Genomic DNA, 24,497 nt, shown 5'->3' on the forward strand with positions numbered 1-24,497 from the left:
CTTTTGCCTGGATCACTATTATGTGCATGTGTTTCGTAACTGACATTCTCACCTAGAATGGGAAGCTAGTAACAGAGAAACACGCATGCCTCTGGCACTTCTAGTTATCAGGGTGGGTGGGTGTAGAAAGGAACATCCACTAAATGCTGATTCATCACTGAAAGGATCATGTGTCAGAAAGGAAAAGGGAAAAAATCCTTTCCAAAAAAGGGTAAGATCCAATGAAACTTTCACACTTCAAAGCAGGATGTCATGCAGTTTAATTCACACACCTATATGGCATCATCTCCGGGGCCAAAATAAATGCTATGGTGTTACTTTGCAGACCTGCCATGAAGTCTGTGGCCAAATTCAAATAAAGTAAGGTGTATGAGGCTGAGAGAGAGGAAAGCTGAACCCACCATTGCCTCTGGTTTTCACAGCTTTATCACTATGCTCCAATTTTTTCCAGTAGGTTTCACTGGACAAAAGAGAACAACTGACCTATTTCCGGGCAAACAGCACAGGCACAGGTACATGGAGGGTCCAGATACCTCGTCATGTCTACTCACGTTATACTCTGAGTTGTCCACTCCCCTTCCTTACTTTATTCAGTAGGGTCAGAGGTGGGTCTACCACTGTGAGGTTACATTGGACTCTCAAGAGTTCACTGAACCTAATTTAATGCAGGACAAGAGATAGCCTAATAATTAAGACTTCTGGTCTAATGTTTGAAATTCAATCCCATATATGGTACCTGAGGAGTAGCCTTGGGATGAATCTTGCATGTTCACTATCTTGAAGTGGTTTCAATAAAATGTGCCATCATGCAACTTGCTCAAAGAATATCTCATAAACTAGATCTATGCAGAAATTCAAGGTTCCGCTCAGAGGATTGTTGGAACACCATTATATTTTCCTTTTTAATTGCACTTTTGAATACAATATACACTTGATATTGAATTCAGTGAAAATTAGGATCAACACTGCATATCCCACTCTAAAGGAAACACATATTTGTTCTCCCTTTGCAAGGTATCAGTCTATCTCTACTTGCAGATAAGTGTGGTATCAAATTAATTTCACAGAATGTGAAAAATAGTGTTTCTGTCAAATATGCTCCTGAAGTCAGATAAACATAACAAAAGAAAAAAGTGTGACCAATGCAGGCTGCAGAATTTGAAACTTCAGTAGCTGTTCTGAAATGAGACATCTTTTGGCTTTGCTGTTATGGAGGTATGGAATGTTCAGGAGCACTCCAACTTCCAGAAGTATTTTTAAAAACCTTCTTAGCATACTGGCCCAGTGACCAGAGAAATGACCTATTCATGGGAAGATGTGCAGAGAAATAAGGTAGTACTATCACTGTGAGTGTGTGAATGGCGTATGAAAGTTGTACATCAATGAAATGTCTGAGTAGCATGAACGGGTGCATGTGAATGCTAGATAGACAATTCCAACTGAATCCTCAATAAACAATTGAAATTTGATCTTGTAAATGCATCCCTCAAAGTTTACCCCTAATTTGTCATTTTAATATGCAGGCAACCCCCGGCATAATTTGTAAAGCCTCTTGTGATCATAAGAACATAAGAACAGCCCCACTGGATCAGACCATAGGCCCATCTAGTCCAGCTTCCTATATCTCACAGCCGCCCACCAAATGCCCCAGGGAGCACACCGGATAACAAGAGACCTCAACCTGGTGCCCTCCCTTGCATACGGCATTCTGACATAGCACATTTCTAAAATCAGGAGGTTGCACATACACATCATGGCTTGTAACCTGTAATGGATTTTTCCTCCAGAAACCCATCCAATCCCCTTTTAAAGGCATCCAGGCCAGATGCCGTCACCACATCCTGTGGCAAGGAGTTCCACATACCAACCACACGCTGAGTAAAGAAATATTTTCTTTTGTCTGTTCTAACTCTCCCAATACTCAATTTTAGTGGATGTCCCCTGGTTCTGGTGTTCTGTGAGAGTGTAAAGAGCATCTCTCTATCCACTCTGTCCATCCCCTGCATAATTTTGTATGTCTCAATCATGTTCCCCCTCAGGCATCTCTTTTCTAGGCTGAAGAGGCCCAAACGCCGTAGCCTTTCTTCATAAGGAAGGTGCCCCAGCCCAGTAATCATCTTAGTCGCTCTCTTTTGCACCTTTTCCATTTCCACTATGTCTTTTTTGAGATACAGCAACCAGAACTGGACATAATATTCCAGGTGTGGCCTTACCATCAATTTGTACAATGGCATTATAATATTAGCTGTTTTGTTCTCAGTACCTTTTCTAATGATCCCAAGCATAGAATTGGCCTTCTTCACTGCCGCCGCACATTGGGTCGACACTTTTATTGACCTGTCCACCACCACCCCAAGATCTCTCTCCTGATCTGTCACAGACAGCTCAGAACCCATCAGCCTATATGTGAAGTTTTGATCATAAACTTTTATGTTGGAAGTGGCACTTAGATTATCTGGATCCAGGTAATTATTTCACAAAAAGGCATTACGTGCTTCCTCTAATCAGCCAGAGAGAGAGAGAGAGAGAGAGAGAGAGAGAGAGAGAGAGAGAGAGAGAGAGAGAGAGAAGACAGCAGCTGAAGTCTTTCTCTGGCGCCTGAAGAATTTTGAGTTTAAAAGGTAAGGAAACTTTTCTGGTTCACTTTTGCAGAGATAAGCAAGAGTTCTGCATGAGACAGTAAAGGATGTTTAAAGGCAATCTGGATAATATCTGTTTGCTCAGATTTCTCTCTATAGTAGATTCCTGACTGATATTTCACTAGTTTCTTTCATACTGCCATCAAACCCTAGATAAACACTTGCAATTTTAAAAACTAAAACACAAGGAATGGTTTAGGTGTGGCTGGTATGGTTTTTTATGAGCCTCATTAAATATGGCAGTACCCTTGCTTGCATCCTTCTTGGTACAAAGAAAGTTTAGTAATTTTGAATTGAAATTATCTTTTCAGCCCTCAAAACCAGCTACTTAATCGATGAATTGGACCGTGCTTTGCCTGCCTCTGTTGTGACTCCACTGGATAATTGCTCTTTGTGTTGTAGCTTTCAGAGGCAACAATCTATAATACTACTGGGAAAATTATTTTGCAAGCTTTTCAGGTCCATACTAGGCAACAGCCCGAAGACTAGCACAGACATTGCTTGTTTCTAACCCAGCTCCTAAACAGGTTCTAATCTAGCTCTATTCAGGTTCTGTCACCATTTGGGGCTCATTTTTAATGTGAAGACATTTGTTTCACTATGCAGCCTTCACGATGGAGTTGCACCACACACAAAAACAACAGTACTTTTCTACAGAATGAAATTCTCCAAATTGAAACTCATCATGATCTTACTCAGTTCATATCTGCAACCTTTTTAGTGTTATTCCAAGTGTCCGTCTGCAGCTGTGTTAAAACAGTTGCAAAACTTGACTGACCATGTGATGAAGTCAACTCAGGTTGACTTCATGTGAAAAATGAGCTGGAAATGGTTCACCCCCAAGAAGACTCCATCTAATGAATCTGAGGTGTCTCTGTTCTACCTTCTTCCAAATCAAATAGGAAATAGGAAAGGGGCCTCACCTTGTTCCTTCCTTCCACAAACTCTGTCCAGGTGTCAATGCTCTCAATAGGGTTTACAGCATCCTGTTGTGATACATCCTTCCAATCCTTGCACTCGGGCATCCGGTCCCGCTGATGGCGTCGTACAGCCCTTCGCCTGCTACTATTTATCCAAAAACCATGAAAAAGAAGGAGATGGAGAAACAGGAGGTCTTATTAGCAAGGAAAATAGCTATTGAGAAGGGTGCAGGAGAAACAAACAGTACTGGGTATAATACATAATATTAGGAAAAGTGAGATTAATTTGAGATATAGAGGGGTTGGAGACATAGGTCTGCAGAGAGATAGCCTTGTGGAAAGGAGTAAATGTATTTCTAATGAAAGAAACTGGAACATTTTCACATTTCTGGAAGTCTAAGGGCCATAATATGAAAATTAAACAGAGTATGGTTAGAGAGTATGACCTGAAGGATAGTTCAAATGATACCTGCTGGAAAATCAGGATCAAATATAATACAGTGTGAGTACTTGGGTAAAGCGTCCTGGAATATGGGTGCATGCTACTGATGACACAAATCTTCTGTTAGTGCATTGGATTGTCCTGGCCCTCAGAATTAGAATTTGGGCTGGAATGGCCCTCAGGAAAACAAGAAGTAAGATATCTTTGTACAGAGAAGGTGGCGGGTGTGGTGGGGGGCAGATTTCCACTGCCTGAATGAATCACAGCAAGAGAGAGGATCTGTGTAAACAGCAGGAAATCATGATGAAGCCTCTTGCATCCTCTGGAGCTGGGTTAAGCAGAAACATTGTGGCCTTGGGAGACAGTACTCATAATTCACCAGCTCCTCTTCTTCCTGACAGGGCCACAAAGCCCTCTGATGGGACTGGAAATGCCCTTATTTCCTCAATCAGTCAAACAGCACATTTAAGGCATTAGTATTTATATAGACACCCTACTTCCTTCTGGGTCAATAATGCTCCCTCCTCACATTCTTTTCTACTTTGGTGGCCTATTTCTCTCTTTCTGCTTCAATATAAGACTTTCCTCATAAAATGTCCTCATAAAAGCATTAACCAAGGCAGAGGAGGTGGCTTGACTCCTGCCCATGAACTATCTGGAATAAAGATAGATGCCATACAATGTTCTTGTTTCTAAACAGCACTTCCACAACAACTTCAGGTTAATGTCTGCCATACCTTGTCAAACACTCCCTCTGTAAGTACAAACAAACAAAACAGTTCCAAAACAGTTCATTCAGGAAGATAAGTTTTTTTTGCCCCAGAAATGCTTCCCTCTATGTACTCAACTCACTGAAACTTTGGTTCTTACTCCTATTAGTACTTTCTATATCTAATGGGTTATTTTATTGTTCTGCCTCTTGATGTAGCAAGTATCCAAAACTTTCTCTGAAGTCTTTCCTGAAATAGTACCATTTGTTTTGTCTTAAGAGCTACCTAAGGTAGGTACATCCTCATTTCCATTTTTTTTTTTTCATCCATCATTGGTTCAAGACAGTTTTGGCACAATCCTATTCCCCTTCTGCATTTGCAGAGCACGTGCTCCGCTGGCACACACTGTTGCAAACTATCACAAACTGATTTGTTTTTCTTAATTTCACATGTGCACATATATTTCAGATGGTACCAGATGAGACTGCAACAATGTTGCTGATAGTGAGTCTGGCTCTCAAATGCCTCCTCATTTAAAGTTGTGCAGGTTGTCCCATATCTCATATAGAGTTTTGTAATCCAACAAGCTAAAGTCTGTGCTGTTCAGATCGATTTCTTCATAATCGCCTTTGCAATTTGAATTTGCCATGACAGTGGACTGAGGACACTGATATAGTGCAGAGAGGACACATTCTTTTGGAACTATTTGAAATCTCTTTGAGCTACACTGCCATTTAAAGTTTTTTTTTCTAGTACTGTATATCATGACTTGCAAATACAGTACAAATCTGCAGTGTCTGGTTCCTTATTTACTTGAGATGCTTTCGCATATCTTGAATAGTAAGCGACCAGTAGAACTCACTTTTCTTTTAAATACGTACAAAAAATCAATTCCCAGCTTCTGCCAAGGTCTTTCTTGGAATTTCATAAGTCTGTTTTTTTGTTTTATTTCTTGAGATTATAACACGTAAAATAACCAGCTCCTTGAACTCATCTTTTACATAGCTTAGTTCCCAGATGATTCTCAGGTATGGTTTCAGTGTCTCTTTGTTTAGGTCTTTAGAATACTCATATTAAAATACTATTGCTACCATTTCTTTTGGTATTTGAGCACAGTTCTACTGAGCTGTGGTCGCTGCTTTGGAAGCATTTGCAACAGGTGAACTTTTCTGCACCACACAGCACCTAATTCTGCAAAACAGACATTGACTGACATACAGCCCAATCCTATTCAACTTTCCAGTACTGGTGCAGCCATGCCAATGAGGTGTGTGCTGCATCCGGGAGTGGGGGGACAGTCACTGACGCCTCCTCAAGGTAAGGGAACCTTTGCTCTCTTACTTCAGGGCTGCCTTGAAGCTTCACTGGTGCTGGAAAGTTGGATAGGATTAGGCCCCTAGTCATTAGTTATTTTATATTGTAATACTACTCTGGTGGCTTTGGTCAGTAGCAACTGTAACTGCTTGGATGTAATTTCACAGTTTGGTAGCTAGTAAAACTCAACTTATCCAAAAAGTGTCTTAATAGTATTGTCACTATTGCCCCAGATTTATGGGGTTTCCCCAATGTTTGTTTATCTATAGAAAATGTATGCAGCTGGGAGAAAATTAGTAGATAGCAAGTGATTAACAGCCCCATCCTATGCATGTCTACTCATAAGAACATAAGAACATAAGAACAGCCCCACTGGATCAGGCCATAGGCCCATCTAGTCCAGCTTCCTGTATCTCACAGCGGCCCACCAAATGCCCCAGGGAGCACACCAGATAACAAGAGACCTCGTCCTGGTGCTCTCCCCTACATCTGGCATTCTGACTTAACCCATTCCTAAAATCAGGAGGTTGCGCATACACATCATGGCTTGTACCCCATAATGGATTTTTCCTCCAGAAACTCGTCCAATCCCCTTTTAAAGGCGTCTAGGCTAGACGCCAGCACCACATCCTGTGGCAAGGAGTTCCACAGACTGACCACGCGCTGAGTAAAGAAATATTTTCTTTTGTCTGTCCTAACCCGCCCAACACTCAATTTTAGTGGATGTCCCCTGGTTCTGGTATTATGTGAGAGTGTAAAGAGCATCTCCCTATCCACTCTGTCCATCCCCTGCATAATTTTGTATGTCTCAATCATGTCCCCCCTCAAGCGTCTCTTTTCTAGGCTGAAGAGGCCCAAACGCCGTAGCCTTTCCTCATAAGGAAGGTGCCCCAGCCCCGTAATCAGCTTAGTCGCTCTCTTTTGCACCTTTTCCATTTCCACTATGTCTTTTTTGAGATGCGGCGACCAGAACTGGACACAATACTCCAGGTGTGGCCTTACCATCGATTTGTACAACGGCATTATAATATTAGCCGTTTTGTTCTCAATACCCTTCCTAATGATCCCAAGCATAGAATTGGCCTTCTTCACTGCCGCCGCACATTGGGTCGACACTTTCATCGACCTGTCCACCACCACCCCAAGATCTCTCTCCTGATCTGTCACAGACAGCTCAGAACCCATCAGCCTATATCTAAAGTTTTGATTTTTTGCCCCAATGTGCATGACTTTACACTTACTGACATTGAAGCGCATCTGCCATTTTGCTGCCCATTCTGCCAGTCTGGAGAGATCCTTCTGGAGCTCCTCACAATCACTTCTGGTCTTTACCACTCGGAAAAGTTTTGTGTCGTCTGCAAACTTAGCCACTTCACTGCTCAACCCTGTCTCCAGGTCATTTATGAAGAGGTTGAAAAGCACCGGTCCCAGGACAGATCCTTGGGGCACACCGCTTTTCACCTCTCTCCATTGTGAAAATTGCCCATTGACACCCACTCTCTGCTTCCTGGCCTCCAACCAGTTCTCAATCCACGAGAGGACCTGTCCTCTAATTCCCTGACTGTGGAGTTTTTTCAGTAGCCTTTGGTGAGGGACCGTGTCAAATGCCTTCTGAAAGTCCAGATATATAATGTCCACGGGTTCTCCCGCATCCACTTACTTACTCAGAAGTAAGTCCCATTAGTGTCAATGGGGCTTACTCCCAGGGAAGTGTGGATAGGATTGGGCTGTAACTCAGCTGTCCAATCTCTAATTTATTTTATCTTATTCATTATCTCTTGTGTCTAAATACATATATCCTTATCAGGCTTCTTCCAGGCTTGTCCACAACTATTGGACTGTCTCATTCTGTGGGTTTTTCTACTTTGACCAGACTTCGGTTTTTACACTCAGTTTAGTTCCTTTTGAACTTTAGTGCCACTGGATACTTCTGTTCAGGTTGCACCTGTGGATTTGTTTTTATGAAACATTTCTCTAGTAAGCAATGTAGGTATTGAAACATTTTGTGATCTGTATCAGCATCCCATTGATTGCCTGGGTCTGATCTATTAAATAGGAGATTAGACTACCTAGTCACCACTTCCTACTTAGCAAGCTTTTTTTTTGCCAGCTGTATATATTTTCTGCAGATAAACACTCACTAGGAAAACCCCACAGATATGGCTCTGCAGTAATTTCTGCCCACATTGTTCCCAAATACAAACAGCAGGAAGCTTGGGAGTTCTTTTTGCTACACCAGCATGATCCGAAACAAAATTCTTGAAAAGGGTAGCAAGCTCTATAGCTTCCTAATGGCAGTACAAATTGTAGCAGGCCCAGTTAGCAGAGCAGCCTCTGGTTTGCTAGATGAACATACAAATGGGGGAAAATGCTACACATTAATCAGCATTTCTTCATCCTGGAATGTTATATAGCAGCTAGCCCTTGGCTAACATGATGTAAATGGCATATAAACAGTTCATACTATAGAGACAGCTGGTCTCTGTGTGGTAGCCATATCATGTATGGTGGCCTAAAGAGCCATGCCAAGGCTTTCCTCTCTTGCTGCTTGCATTACCAATCCAGGGAAGACCTAAGGAGGTAAGCCACTTACAGACTGCGCCGAGAGAACATGCGGCAGGGTGTCCATGGCCTCCATTGCCACTGGATCTTTTCTGGAGTTGGGATACCATAGACAGTGCAGGTGAGTGTTTGCCGGCTCTTGTGGGAATAGATACTGGGTGAAGATGCTTCTTTCTCATGGATTTGTGGAGGGACTGAAATCAGAAGAATATTAATATATCAGTCCTGGCAAAAACTACTCTGCCTTTGCTGCTTCCTCTGCCAATTTTCTATGCATCTATGCCAGTGGTTCTCACACATTTAGCACTAGGACCCACTTTTTAGAATCTGTCAGGACCCACCAGAAGTGATGTCATGACTGGAAGCGACATCATCAAGCAGGAAAATTTTTAACAATCCTACCCACACTTACCCAGGAGTAAGTCCCATTGACTATCATTGTTAAAAGTATATACAAAGTTGCTTGTTGAAAGTACAGAGCTGTAACATTTCCCCAAATGCAGTCACATATCATGGTAGCATCAAATCTAATATATTAAAAATAAAATACTGAAATGAATGGGGACCCACCTGGAATTGGCTCATGACCCACCTAGAGGGTCCCGACCCACAGTTTGAGAAACACTGGTCTATGTCATTTCCCATTTTTTTCTTTTAATTCCAATTGCACTTTCTGCTCTTGAAGGCCTTAACTAGATGCAGTGGTCTGTACAGTGGGGGGAGCACTGGTAAGCGCTCTGAAGTGTAGGGCTGACAGGTGGCAGGAGATGAGCCCTTCCCACACCTACCTGTTTTATCTTAAAACTGCTTTGTTACAGCTGTTTTTCTCCAATGCCAGAATAAAAATGTTTCAGGATGGGAGGGGGCATGGCAAGAGGAAGGATTCAGCTCGCCCCTTCTGCCCACACATGCTGCTCTTTAATCTTCCTTCCACCTGAACTGGTCTGCTATTATCACACTTAGCTTGGCCCAGGGTGTTTAAAAAAAATTGTTTTCACTTTAATAAATGACACTGCAGCAAGAAATGTGGCATAAGGTGATTAGGGTGAGCGTGATAGAAACATATATGTTTTTTTCCAGTCAGGATCAGATTCACTGCCTCCTCATCAATATTTGAAGATGGAGGTTTTAACCCCATATCAGAGAGAATACATTAAAGGACAGGCCTGCTCAGTCACCTTTGGAAGACAGGGGGACTCTGTTCCTGGAAAAACGGCAGAGTGACTTGTAGCATCTTAAAGCTCAAGACAGTATTGTGGCATAAGACCTCAAGGTCCAAAGCCCATGGCATCAGATGCCTGGAAAAACGACTGACTGCATTCCTGGCTGCCTCTAGCATACACCAGACTGGCTACGGGAACAACTTTTAACAGGATGCCTATACCCCCATACTGGAAGACTATCCAGGTTCTGAAAACCCCGAGTAGCACTGGTGGCTCTTGTGCAAACCAACTGCCCAATCCTATCCACACTTCCCTGGGAGTAAGCCCCATTGACTCTAATGGGACTTATGTCTGAGTAGACATGCATAGGATTTGGCTCCATGTCCACTATGACTTGCCCAAGGCTACCCAGTTGGTTTCAATGCTCAGCAGGAACCAAGCCTCCCTTGTCTAGGTCTGTTGCTCTATCCACATTATGCAGACTCTTCAATCTTGCCCTACTTAGAATGTTAACGAGCCCTGCCTATATTAATTTTATACATTTTTTGTATAAAGCAACATAGGAAATCCAGATGGGGAAAGAAGAGTAGCATAAACGGAGATTACTCTGGTTCATGGGCAACTTTATGAATGAAACCTATCAGGAAAGAATGGCTATCAGATAAAGTAGCGCTTCAGAACTTTCTTTCTATTCCCAGCCTGCTGGTTCCTTACCGTTGACTACCAGCTGGAGACTAATGCTCTTCTCCAAGCCAGCTGGTCCATTCTTCAGAACCAGTGTGTAAGTGCCAGAGTTCTGCTCTGCTACATCCTTGATCTGCATGGAGTACTGAGACTGTCTGTTGGGAATTAATTTTCCATCCTTAAACCTGGGCATAAGCAGAAAGAGAATGTGTGTGTATGCGTGGATTAGTATATTTCTTATGAAAGGCCATCTCAAGGTTTTGGCCACTGAGATAGGAAACCTTCTCAAAAATGAATTGCTCAGTAATTTCCCCCTAAGGACAGTTTCACACAGAACATTTACTGGTCAAAAAAATAACCCTAACAATTACCTGAAGAAAAATTTAGATTGAGAAATTGTTCCTTCACTGCCTCAGGATATATTTTACAACAGCCATCTTTGGCAATCCATTGCCCTTTGTGTGAGCATGAAACTAGGCTGAAAGGCTTATATTGGTGGTTACTTTATATGCAGCAAACACCCATACACATTGAAGTAAGGTAGAATCCATCTCCCTGACTTTGCTGTCCATTTTACTGTAACTGTGGTTAGCTGATCAGAATGAGATCAGTCCATATGACACCCATGGGAACTTAACTATCATCCTTTCTAGCCAGTACAGAGGTGCAAGCCCAGACCACAACTCTTGTTTCTTATGTACTGGATTCCACAACTTTCTTTTGGTCAGAAGGACGTCAGTGTGCTCTAAGTGTAACAGGTGTTATGCAGCCATTGGGGACATGAGACTGTGCCTGTGAATGGGTGGATCATGTATGCATGTGTCTGTTTGGCAACAAAGCTAATTATGAGTGAGATTGTTTCCCCCATCTCTAATGTCTGCCAGAAATGTGAATTTAAAAAAGCTGAAAAGGATTTTTATGTCTCTGGTGAATAGAATGGCTTATTTCTCCACAGCATAGGAAGCTGGCTAAGGAGGGGAGGTTTGGGATCACAGCAGTCAACAGAAATTGCTATACAGTAATTTCCAAACAGACCTCCAAAGTCAATGCCTCACACTGTGGGAGGGTGGGGTGTTTTCTCTGGGAACAGACCCTAGCAAAATCCTCCTCGGCAAAAACTGGCCTTTCCCCACCATTTTCTCCCACTCTTCAAATGACAGCACCAAAAGTCTGCTAAGTCTCTGTGTTAAAAGAAGTGTGTTACCACTGGAACTCTGGTTGAGGGTAGGCAGCAACTTTCACAGGCAGCTTCACAAGGTCATCTCCTGCTGTTGCTTCGATCACTGGGCCCTTTTTCCAGTCCACATTGATGAAGGGCTTCCCTGTAAACAGGGTGGAGGAACAGACAACATGTTAAACAGACAAGATGTTAAAGAGTTTCTTGAGGCAGTAGCAGAGATACTGTAAACTCAGGCACATAACCAAAGGATGCCCTTTTCAGATAAGAAAAGCATGTCAGAAAAGAAAAGCAAGATGTTCCTATTAATGCCATATAGGGAACAATACAAATACTTGGCTACTTGATTGTATTTGTTAATTCAAGATTATGTTCCAGGGTCACATCTGTAGATTTGTCTGGTAGGGACATCAGATCCCAGCTCTGCCAAGCTTTACTGCTAGAGAGTGTGGTATACAAGATAAAGAGTGGTGATAAATTGTATCACCCATATGTATGCATATGGGGGGGGGGAGTAGAGGACAAAAGGGTAGTCTTCATGGTCACCACTACTAGCCTTTGTCTTGCAAATCTTGTTTTCCCCAACAAATCTCTTATCATTTGATCTTCTTTGCTTCACATGATCAGCTGCCTTTAAAATTGCTTTCTACAGTGTTAATTCATTAAAGATACCTAAAAGTTTCTCTAAGCTGAAATTAATGGTTTTTACCATGTATGATGACATCTATGGTCTCCTCAAGGTTCTGCTCCCCATTGCTAGCTTTGCATGTATATTTTCCTAGGTCTTGCTGGCTCACATTTTGGATTATCAGGATGCTGGAGAGTTCAGTGTGTGTCTGCTGGGAGCGCCTCTCAGCCAGTTCTGTGACTTCCCGGTCTATCTGCAGAAGGTCATATAAGCAACAGATATCAGGAGAAATAAAACTAGAAGGAAGTTTTTCCCCAAGCAGAAGCAAGCATTCAGTCTTTCTTTTGAAAAAATTAATGATCTAGAATGATCTAGAAACTAGATTCTAGATCTAGAATGATCTAGAAGCTAGAATGAACTAGATCTAGAATCTAGAAACTAGATTCTAGATCTAGAATGATCTAGAAACTAGAATGAACTAGATCTAGAATCTAGAAACTAGATTCTAGATCTAGAATGATCTAGAAACTAGAATGATCTAGTTCTCACTAAGGCTGTAAACCTGTATCTGGGTTGAACCACTTCAGACTACAGGTGGAAGCACCTTGCATGAATACATGGCCCTTCATCCAAAATAATTCCCTCTACATAGAAAATTAGCATGTCATAGAGAAGACTAGGTCAGAACCCTTCTCTCTGATGTACTAGTTTTCAATGCAGTAATTTGATTGTACAGAGCAGTGGTTCCCAACATTTTTTCACTTGGCAATCAATTTCTATACATCGTACCCCTCATATTAGCCCTGCAAGGCATTCTAATTCCAGCCTCACAAGGCATTCTAAATCAGACCTGCCTTTTCCTGCCATTATTCAATTCTTTTTTTAAGTACCCCTAAAGGTCCTAGCAAGTACCCCTGAGGGTACACATATCCCAGGTTGGGAATCACTGGTATAGAGGAACATTTATTGATGCCAGTGCTTCCACATGAAGTCTGAGCAGTTCAGCCCGTACGCAGGTTTAACATCTCAGTGAGAACTAAACTAGAGTTCCTTGGTTCCCTTCAGGGCACAGAGAACACTGCCCCACCATAAAAACAAAACAAAACAAAACAAAGGGAGGGAAAAAACAGATCCCAGTTCCTTTTAGAACCTATTAGTGCATGTTCAGAAAAATATTGCGTGTGCATGTTTGTGGTGCTGCAAAACTGGGAGAGTGAGGTTCTAGTACTGCCACATACCAAGAGCTCACATATAAGAGGTGAAGTCAGGAAGCAAAAGGAGAGATACAGAGGAGCAGAGGTGAGCCAACAGGAGAGAAGAAAGCACCCATAGTGACCCAGAAGAGGGAGACCTATCCATCACCCTGAGTGCCTGTTAGAAGTCTGCTCCTTCTTACAAGGTCATTTTCTGGTAGAACTTCAGCCTCACACCTGGTCATTGCCAACAAGGTAGGACTTTGAACAAAATACACATTGCTGCAGATTCACCAGAAATGAAGAGACCGCCTTCCTAGAAATATGCTTCTGGGTGCTTTCTGGTCAGATTGAGGTTGAACATAGGTTATACTGAGACTTACTACTCTCCATGTCTCCCTCAAACTGAGACTGGGTGAACTTCACAAAACTGTGCCTGCAAGTGTTCCCCTTTACAGTTAATAGCAACTTGAAGGAGAGAAGATTTATGTCAGGCAATGTTGGATCCCTATTTCTGGCCAATCCAGATTCAATTCTCAAGTAGTTTTTGAGAAAGAGAAAAATGACTGGAAGTTCTAATAATGGAGCTCTTACATCATAGGCATTCTGGCACAAAGTATATACTACCAGGCTTCTCACATAAACTGATGGAAGTAAACTAGAGTGCAACTTAAGGACACCTATGAAAACCAATAGAGCCTGGGTTATGTGGCACAGGAGTAATTAATAATGTTTTTAAAAACAGGTTTTGTTTGTTTGTTTAGTAAAGAGCCAGTGTTCTTGGCTCCCACTACTTTTAGGGGTGACTCCCTCCCAACTGCCACCCAGGACTATGGAGGAACCATCCTGCACTATGGCAGGGGTAGGGGAAGAGAAGAATATATTGAGGACTTGGCTGAAGGGGAGCACCATGAAAAGAATAGCTCAGTCTGACCCTGCAAGGAAGTCACAAAATGGACATGAAAGAGAACTGTTGAGTTCAAATTCTATGGGCATATCTTCATTCACATGCAAGTCAGAAGCAAAAATTATTATTCTTGCCACATCTTACCACTCAACAACTGTTATCCCTTACCTGAGGCCAATGGACTGCATGTGACTAAAGATAAGAGGATTTGCCTCTGTTCTATTTATTCATTGCCATTTTCCATCCATTTCTGATTGGCATTATCTGGGTGTTCAGCTGCCCTTTTTTATTATACTGAACTTTTAATAGTTTGACTGTTGCTTTTAAAACTTTATGTGAACAGCTTTGAGAGGCCTGAAAAGCAGTTTACAAGTACTATAAATAATAAGACCAACAGAGCAAAACTTGTTGTCTTGGGTCTCAGCCACTAAGGCACTCTAAGTATGCTAGGAATTGGTAACTTTCACTATCTAGCCCTTGCCATTGCAAACCTTCTTTCCAAAAGTAGATAAAGTACTTCCAGGGGTAAATCTGTCCTGCCTGGCTATAACTCTTGCTATAACCCTCCCAAAGTGCAGTTAAGGGGTAATTTTTTAGCCCCAAGCAAGATACTCTCCATCAATTTCAGATTCCTATTTGCATATTTTAAAATGTTGCATTTAAGTTTTGTTCTCTGCTATTACTGTAGGCCCTCGGTATCCACAGGGGATCTGTTCTAGGACACTTCTGGTTGCATCTGGGGAGGACCTCGAAGCCCTCCAGCGTAGGCTCAGAATCTGTGGATACTCGAATCTGCAGGTGCCAAGTCTGCGGATAAGGAGGGCCAACTCTACTACCACATTTTGATTAATTGTTTGGGAAGTGCTATTGAAATGAATTATGATTGCATTAAGGACATGTTAGTAGCATGTTGCACTGCTATTGTGATTTTATTTAAATATAACAAAATGAAATGAAGTATAGTGAAGGACATAGGGAATTTTCTATGCTATGCCCAATAGCTTGATTGGACTAGCTTCTGCTTTGGAAAACATTATTTATATTACTATAAATTAGATTTGTCAAATATACATGAATGTATGTATGAATTTAGCCACTTTGGGTGCCCACTTGAGGGGAACACAGGGTATAAATTGAATGAATGCATACATTTATATTTTAGATTTTTCCCTCTGCTTCATGAATAAAATGTGTCTGCACAAACTATCAGTAGAAATTAGAAAGGAACAGTTGAGAAAAAAACCTCATTTTGTACCTGTTTTGCAGGGTAATCCCAATGGAAGTCAACTCCAGAATTAAACTCTGCCCATACTGTACAGTTAAGAACTAGTTTTTCTCCCACGAGTAACTCCATGGCCCTCCTTGGAAACAACTGGATGTCATAAAGTTCACTCCCTGATGTGAAACGTAGCAAAGAAGAAAACAACTTAAGCAAACACAATTCAGACGTTTTACAGGGAAAACAGAATTTTTGCTCCCATTGTGCAGAACTGTAAACAATGGACATCTGACTGACAGTGTTTCAATGACCTCAATTGCTCTCTTTCTTAGATTTGCTTAATTCTATAGCAGCTGTTTGTGTTATCATTCTGTAGGATATGATGGTCCTTTTCCAGGATGGAGTAATGGTGTTGGTTCTTAAAGGAACAGTTGGGAAGAGCTATGATCTAAAGTTTATTTGCTCTTTAAAGAGAAGTTTGTTTGTTCTTTGTGAATATATGACATTTTTCTTTATGAAAAACAAGGAAGCTGAGCTCAATAAGAAATAGTTCCAAAGATTTGGAGTGTACCAAAATTGAATTTTCAGTATCTTCTTACAGCTCCAATCCTTTTCTTTTGATTCTCATTAAAAAGTTCTCTTTTACAGCGCAATCCTATTCACTACTCAGAAATAAGACCTTGTTCAGAGGTGTGTTCAGAAATGTTTACTCTCAGGTAAGTGTGCATAGGATTGCAGCCTTAAACTCTTTTAAGAATACACACTTCCCCCCCCCTTAGGTTTCTTTAATCAGCAGTCATTCTGTTCTATGAACAAATCATTACATGAAAATTGTACTTCTTTTAATTCTGCTTGGATTGCATCACTGAAATTCCGGGGTGGTGGGGTGGGGGTTAAACATTAAGCCTCTTCAGTCATCTGGCTTTTGCAGCCATGTTTGGCTCTGAAGGTGAGGAGGTGGGGTCGCTTCACACCAGCGGCCAGGTGGGGCCCAATTCTATCCAACTTTTCAGTGCTGGTGCAGTGTGTCAGTGGGGCATGTGCTGCATCCTGAAGTGGGGAGAGTCATAGGGGCCTTCTTAAGGAAAGGAAACATTTGCTCCCTTACCTCAGGGTTGCATTTCAGCTGCATCAGTGCTGGAAAGTTAAATAGGATTGGGCCCTTAGTGTTTACCTCCCCTCCAGGAATGCCAGTGCTTTGCATATTTTTCTTCTTTTCCCATTCTTCTATTACTCTCTTTTCCTCTGGTGATTTCTTTTTTGTTTGTTTCTTTGAAAATATAAGCCGACCTTATAGAAATTTGTCTGTTCTTATGCATTGGGCAGCACTTAGGACAAGTAAGCATTTAATAAATACATTGAATTAAATAAGGAAAACAAGAATCTGGGAGAATTGGGACTAAAGTTTCGGTTTTTTCTTCTAAGTTTCAACTGGTTTTGGTTGCACTGGGAATACCCTTTGCTAGTCTCAGTTACTGGTCTGTAAAGCAGAAATGTTATCTATCTCAGAATTATGAAGGTGAACAAGAATTTAAATGTGCTTCGTAAATTATGAACTACAAATAGTCAAACAGAAAAGACAATATTTCTAAATGAATTTGGGAAGGGAAGCAGCTTTCAGGCAATCTTTGTCTTTAGCATACATGCAGCTTAGGCTAAGTAAACATGTACAGGATTATGCTGTTAGTCCCCTTTAGTCTCACTCTTGCTGTTTCTGTTACTGTCTGACAGTGTTTTTGTATATGAGGCTTAAGGCAGCTCTTGCTTCAGCCTCTTTATAATGCAAACATAACACCCACAGTCTCAAGAATCCTCTCCCATGCTAAGAAGATATATATCAGACCGAATATACAAAGCACAACAAAGAGGCTCTTAATGAGGCAGTCAGGTCTCCCATAGGCTGCAGCAGAGGATCTGTTTACACAGCAGAGGTTCTTAATGCAAAGAGGAGGCAATAGGTCTCCAGTGGCTTGTGCAGCCAACTAGTGTCTGGCAAGGAGCGTTCGTTTACACAACAAAGGCATTTGATTGGGCTGAGTGTTCACTTAATGACCTAATTACATATCAACAGGAATAGGCTAACATCCCTATGGTTAAGTGATGCACACCTGGATATGTGAATAGAAAGCAATTTAGGGCGCAATCCTAACTCAGGCTGGAGCAGGCAAGCCAGGAGGCTTGCGCTGTATCCAACGTGGGATTGCAGCGAGCAGCGGCTCAGCCATGGGCAAGGGGAAGCTCTTCCCCTTACCCATGGGTAAGGGCTGTGCGCCCCTATGGGTCTCCTCTGACCGGCGCCACCTCTGGAGGTGGTGCAAGTCAGAGGAGAGTGGAGCAGCTTGAAGGCACTCCGCTCGCCCTGGGGACAGGGGTTGGGATCCGGCATAACCGCTGGGTCCTAGCCCTGCCCCTGGCTCCCCGCGCGCCCGCCCCATGCTCGCCCTCCCCTCCCCCATCCAGTAACACCCCCTCCCGTCCCCTCCCCACACCCCCCACGCCTACCTTTGCTGCTTATGTCGGGGTGCGTCGGTGCACCTGAATGTGCCGACACAGCTCCTGCCTAAAGAGGCACAAACGTGCTTTATGGCACATTTGCGACCCTCCAGGGCCACCTATACCAGCATAACTGCCAGTTAGGATTGCGCCCTTAAACTTTCTGTGAAAATGCTATTTGTTGCTAATGCGGAGAGAAAGTGAAGTAAAGACATTTGTAATGCAAATGAGGACTCTTGCTAGCACATTTATTGCCATTAGAAAGCCGCTTTTAACCTCATGTGTGAAGAAAGTTTTTACACTGCATGGACAGTTTCAGTTTGACTAGCTAGCTCAATTCCAAAGTTCACCTGCTATGTGGACAAGAAAGAAACTGGATTTGAAGGTCTTCCTGTCAATTGAGGTTTCACACTGAACAAATAGGGAGTCTTTGACCAGCAGGGTGGGAACCAACATTCCTCTTTTGTTGTCCCAGAGGATGCTCTTTCCATCTGGGTAGATTGCTGAAGTTGTCTAGAAATAGAGACAATTGTGTAAATTCTTTGTAGAAATGCACATAGTATTGCTACTGCCTATTCTTGATTTCTTTCAGGGATTCTCAGGGTTGGTTCTAACACAATGTTTTACATCTGAGGAATAAAACAAACTAATAGAAAGCATAATGCTATAAAGCTCCCATGGTTTATTTCTTCTGGTGGCTGTTTCCATGGATACCACCCTACACAAATCTAAACATTCTTCCAAATGAAGTTTTTCTCAGGTGAGCACTTTGATTCTGAAATGGTTTCCAAGTGAGAAGAAGATTGTGACACAAATTGGAAAGCAGGAAAAACTGCTGAGGGTAAATAACATTGTGCCTACTCTGTCAAAGCAGGTTGTACAATTTTGCTGGTAAGAAGATGAAGGTGAGGTCATATATAGCTAGGAGGAAAAGGAATGGATTCCTCTCCCAGGAAAGCAGTGAGGTTACATTTTGCACAGGCTACCATTTTTCTCAACCATAGAAATTCTGATGTAATTCTGATGCTAGATGTAATTCTGGCATTGGCTTTTCAAGGTTAATCTTTCCTTTTTTCGGACAGAAGCAAGTGGAGCAATGCATTGATCCTAGGACCAACTTTAGGGGGCCCTCAGCAAACTGCCCTCCATGTCAATGGTAAAGTTTGTTACGGGCTGAAGGCCCATAGTCGTAAGAGCGTACTCCTGACCAGGTTGATCCCTAAACCCTCAGCAATGTGCTGAAGGAGCCAGCAAGAAGTACCAAGGGAGGCCTAGTATACGACTTTGCCCTAGGGCTCAGAGTAATCTGCTGCTGGCACTGACCCATGGGCCCCCTCCTATTCAGATAGGCATTGAGAAAATTGTTCCCTCACCTTCACATGAGGGTTATAATGACAGAGGTGGCCTCCAGAAGCAGCAGCGGCCTCTGTGCCAACCTGATACCAGTTCTGATTGGTTTCCAAATATCTTTAAGGACTGGTAAGCCCCTTAAGAGATTGTGTTCCATGTAAAGGGCTACTGCACACATTATATTTTTCAGATGTATAACTAAAATGTTTGTGTGTATACCTAAACATGTAAAGCATGAGCATGGTCAACAGTATTTGTATATCATACACCCAATTAGAAAGCCATGATTGGTTATACACTTAGTAGTAAACTGGGTTTGCCTTTGTGTAACATAAGAAAGGCCTTTACAGCCTGCACAAAGGCAGTGTAACTTCCAAAAATTGAAGCAGTTATGGTAGTGATCATTACCCAGGTTGCTCCAGATGTGCCAATTCTAGAGAAGCCCTACAAAACGGAATATGTGAACAATTTCCCACTAGCTCACTAATAGCACAATCCTAACCTGCACTGGAACTGGCAGGCCGACTAGCCTGCTCTGTATCCAGCACAGGTTAGGTGCCAGATAGGGCGCAACTCAGAGTAAGAGAACTTGCCCCCTTATCCCGAGCAATGCCCCAGTCAGCCCTATGAGGTTACTCAGATCAGTGCCACCCCCTCCCTGGGCAGGCTGGTGGTCCCATCTCCTCCTCAGGCTGGTCTGCCCACTGACCCACCCTCTCCCCCCAGGATATCTCCATTCTGCCCTCCACCTGCCCTCCCCAAACCCCCCTGCCAGACTAGAGAAGCTGGTGCTACCTTACATGTCTGTGTTGGACTGGAGGCCAAATCTGGCCTCTGCAGGCCAGCACACATCCTTGTGCCAGCCCAGCTGACTAACAAGGAGGAGCAAACATGCTTTATGGCACGTTTGCAACACACCTGGGCTGGCACAAGGGACTTGCAGTGGCAAAACAAGCAGCTAAGATTGAGCTCTAAGACTCCCATTTCCCCCCCCCCCCCAAATAAACTTTAGTATAGTAGTAGTAGTAAGATCATTCACTTTGTTAAGTAGCCCACAGGGAATCTGAAGATTGCAACAAAAGAACAGACACCAAGATGAAGAAACCAGTCAAATGTGACTGGGAAACATCACTAATGATTTTCAAGGACAGCAGTTTTACTTTTCTGTTTAACTCCCATCCTCCAGGGGTTTTTCTCTGTTCATCAGATTGGTAAAAGTGAAACAAGGCAGAGTTCTGACTCATTCTGCAGCAAGATTCCTTACCGAGAGCAAAGTGATGTTAAGGTCTGGAATGGATACCAGGCATGGGACACAGATAGTCTCCTTCTTGTAGATAAGAAGAGTTTCTGGTTTATTGAAAAATGGCTGTTCAAAGTCTGAGAATGAAAGAAGTGGAGGAAGAGCAAAAAAGAAAAAACAGCAGAATCATGGAGAAAATAGAGAAAACAAAGAAAATGTGATTATTTTATGCACCTAGAACTTGTTTTTAACAGCTAAAATTTTGAAATACAGTCATACTGAACCTGGTGCTAATATGGAGAAGATGGAAAATGTACACTGATCAACCCCATGAGCCAAACTAGATGCAATGTTGAGCTGCTGGCTTCAAAAAATGAGGCTTCTATGGTAGATTCCAGCTTTTGGATTTGGCAGAATTTGGATCTGGACCATGACATAAGTGGAAGGGTTAAAAACAAGTCAGCTCTTTTAACCCTTAACAAGGGTTAAAAACAAGTCAGCTCCTCCCAGCTTCTTTTTGAAAATGAAACAATACATTGTGAACTCCAAGCATGCCATGGAGTTCCCACGTCTCATCTAGTTTGGCGCGTCAGCTAACTTTTAGGTTCTCATCTCCAGTATATTTGTTTCGCATTTCACAACCAAAGAACATTCAGAAAGCAAAGGGAATGTTTACCCAAACATGGTGGTCAACTGCCCATGCTTCAATTAACCCAGCCAGCAGGTCTGTGCTCTGGATCAAAATAAACTATTTTATTTCCTTTGGGCATGTCCCTACTTGCTTAATTTTAAGTACAATATTTTATTCTGGTTTGTTGTAACACTCTTCCTCCATCAGCTCAAATAATAACATAATTTGTTATAACAGACAATTTGACTTGAAAAGGGAAAACTTAATATCTAGAATAATATCTCAGCTTAAATTATCCCATAAGGTTGTTGTAAAGATAAAATAGAACAACCTCATGCACACTCCTAAACCGGCTGGTGAAAGGACAGGATGCAAATATGTTAACTATCCCTGGAGTCAGTAATGGAATAGATGAACTTTAAAAAACTCAAGCTGAATTGCTTCCAGATGGAGGTTCTATTGGTGGGTGGAGCAGGCCATGGAGGTGGTATTCAACCAGTAGTAGTGAATGGGGTTGCACTGCACTCTCCTTTCCTTATCAGGGTTGGAACTTGGAGATGTTTCTCAGTCCTGCTGCTGAATGCTCAATTGGCCATCCCTAGCTCTAAGTCCCTATTTCCAACTCCAATTGGTATGCCACATGTATCCCTTCCTGAGAAGGGTTGATGTGGCGCAGTTATCCATGCTTTAATGAAATTCAGGCTTGGTTACTGTCATGTGTTATCTATGGGATTATCTTGCCTTTAGAAGCTACAGAGTATGATGGCCAAACCTTTGACATGCACTGGTCAGAATAAATATAGCACAGCTATGCTCAAAGAATTTTACTGGCTAGACTCTATCTTAAGATTCCCCAGGGGAGGCCTATCAAAGAGAAGGGTAGACCTGGCCTCTGCCTCAAGATCCCCAGAGGAGGCCAGGTCTGCTGGCCTCTCAGTGACACATTTGACATACCAGATATATTTGACACCCCCCACCTTGACCGCCCCCCACCTTGCCCTTTGTATGCCACTGGTCCATTGGCTACTACATAGTTAATGGCTGCTTTTGTTTATTTAAAAGATTTATATCCTGTCTTTCCTATGCCAAAGCAAATTCCCAAGGCAGTTTACAATTTCCACTCTAAAATTATTTATTTATTTATCGGATTTGTAATCTGTCTTTCTTCCCAGAGGGCACCCAAAGTGGCCGTAAAATATACAATATATAAAACAATAAATAAGATCATTAATAAGAACAGTGAAACCACTGGACGGATCAACTGTTTAAACCAAAACATTATTACAGAGGAATAGGGGGCAGATATCAACTCATCACCCACACGCCATATGGAACAAAAACATTATTGTTTTATTATTGATGTTTAACAGCATCCTCTTGGATTTTATCTATTTTGTTATATTGACACCATTCTGATACTTTGTTAAAAGGACCTGAATGCCAAATGCACCTGAATGGCAATTCTGCCAACTACGGTAGAAAGACAGCCTATAAAATTTTAAAATACATGCACGCACGCACACACAAATCTGAATAATAAGCAATGCTAATTTCTTTAGCATGTCTTGTGTCTTGCTGTCTTGTGTGCTCCCTGGGGCATTTGGTGGGCCACTGTGAGCTACAGGAAGCTGTACAAATGAGCTTTTGGCCTGATTCAGTGGGGTTCTTCTTATGTTCTTATGGGAAATTATGTCTTCTTTTAAATCACACAGCATCATGACTCAGCAGTTCTGGTACCCTAAACTGTGGGCTAGTAATGACATGACTCAGGAAATTATTCTGCCTTTCATCTCTGTTTTGTCAGTTTGCATCTACAGCCAAATCTATATTGTTGCTCATTATTGTTTGTTAGCACAAGTTCCTTGTCATTATGGCCAAACCATTTTCCCAGCAGTGTCCAAGATACGTTTTATGTTTCTTCCTCCAGCATATTTAGAACAGATAACCTAGCAACAGAGAATTTTAGAATAAGAAATAAACATCATAATACCAAAGGATATTTCAACTACTGTTGATTATTTTTTATATTTGCTTCATTTAATTTCTAACTACAGCCAAGTCTGAGCCAAACAAATCAATTGATATGGCAGTTCTTAATCTTAGTACAGCAGAAACAAATAAATGCTTACCTGCCCAAATTCAAAAGAACAATAAATGCACTGCTAAAAAAAGGCTAAAACCTTCTTTTAAAAGTTGAAGAGACAGACTGCTATCCTATACTCCATGTTCCCGTTCCCCATTGAACAGAATGGGACTTACTTCCAAATGAGCACATAGAGGATTGCGCGACTCATCTGTCACATCTTTATTCTTTATTTGGCAATTTCAAAACATATAACAAATCATTTCAACCCACAATGACCAAATATAATGACAAGAAAAGAATTCTAAACAGAAACTTCCTAAGGCCTCTGCCTCAAACTCTGTCTGTCTTCAAACTCCCTATGATCTCAAAGTGTTTACCAGTGTTGGAAAAACCCAGCGAGGCCTCACACAAGTTGAGTCACAGAGTCACTGCCCCCCACAACTCTACTCGAAAAAGAGTCCTAACGGGGGCACTTTCTGAGTCTCCAAGTCACCCTTTGGTGATTCTAATGGACTTAAGTCAAGTCATCGTCTCCCCCCCCCCTTAAAAAGCTAGCTGTGGAAAAAATGGGGCTGCTGTATGTGTGTGTCGGAGCTCTCTTCACTCACTCCCCTGCTGTCCCTGCCCATCTGTAAAGAGGGCAAGAGGGGTGGGAGGGACGGCGAGAGAGCCAGGACAGAAGCAGCAAGAGGGAGGCGGAGGGTCACAAGCAGTAGCTGGGAGGCTTACCAGGATGACCTGATCCTTGGCAGCCCTATTCAGAAGTCGTCCCACTGGAGGTGGTCATTCAATGAGGGTTCCTCTCCCACAAGTAACAAAAGAGTCAAGAAGCTGCCAAGTAATTGGAAAGCAGAATCGGGCAAAAGAGTTTTCTCTCACCTCCCTCGGCTTCTGGCAAGAAACCCCTTGGGCTCCTCCTCCTGCTCTCCCTCAGCCAAGAAAAATATCCAAATGCCCAACCTCTGTCCAATGTTCATCCATTCCTTCCTTCTATCAGAGACGGAAAAGAGAGCCCAGTCCCACCTCCCCCCATTCACTGCAAACATTAACCCTTTTCTGCCTCCCAGCTGGGACTCTGCTGCTTGCCATTGGAATGATGACCTAACAAGGTTTTCTATGTGGTGAAAACAGTAAGCAAG

At 42.3% G+C, this 24,497-nt stretch overlaps 1 protein-coding gene across 1 annotated transcript in view; it reads right to left on the minus strand.

Annotated features, from left to right (window-relative positions):
• The window catches only part of FLT4 (fms related receptor tyrosine kinase 4), a 76,239-nt gene that overhangs the window by 36,104 nt on the left and 15,638 nt on the right, over positions 1-24,497 (minus strand). The window contains exons 3-10 of the mRNA XM_066613406.1: positions 20,666-20,778; positions 18,402-18,564; positions 15,595-15,734; positions 12,321-12,492; positions 11,639-11,756; positions 10,465-10,619; positions 8,619-8,781; positions 3,563-3,704 (exon numbers count right to left, since the gene is read on the minus strand). Of these exons, the coding sequence (XP_066469503.1) occupies positions 3,563-3,704; positions 8,619-8,781; positions 10,465-10,619; positions 11,639-11,756; positions 12,321-12,492; positions 15,595-15,734; positions 18,402-18,564; positions 20,666-20,778 (1,166 nt within the window). The remainder of the gene's footprint in view (positions 1-3,562; positions 3,705-8,618; positions 8,782-10,464; positions 10,620-11,638; positions 11,757-12,320; positions 12,493-15,594; positions 15,735-18,401; positions 18,565-20,665; positions 20,779-24,497) is intronic.

This window comes from Tiliqua scincoides, chromosome 2 (assembly GCF_035046505.1).
Source record: "Tiliqua scincoides isolate rTilSci1 chromosome 2, rTilSci1.hap2, whole genome shotgun sequence".
Lineage (NCBI taxonomy): Eukaryota > Metazoa > Chordata > Lepidosauria > Squamata > Scincidae > Tiliqua > Tiliqua scincoides.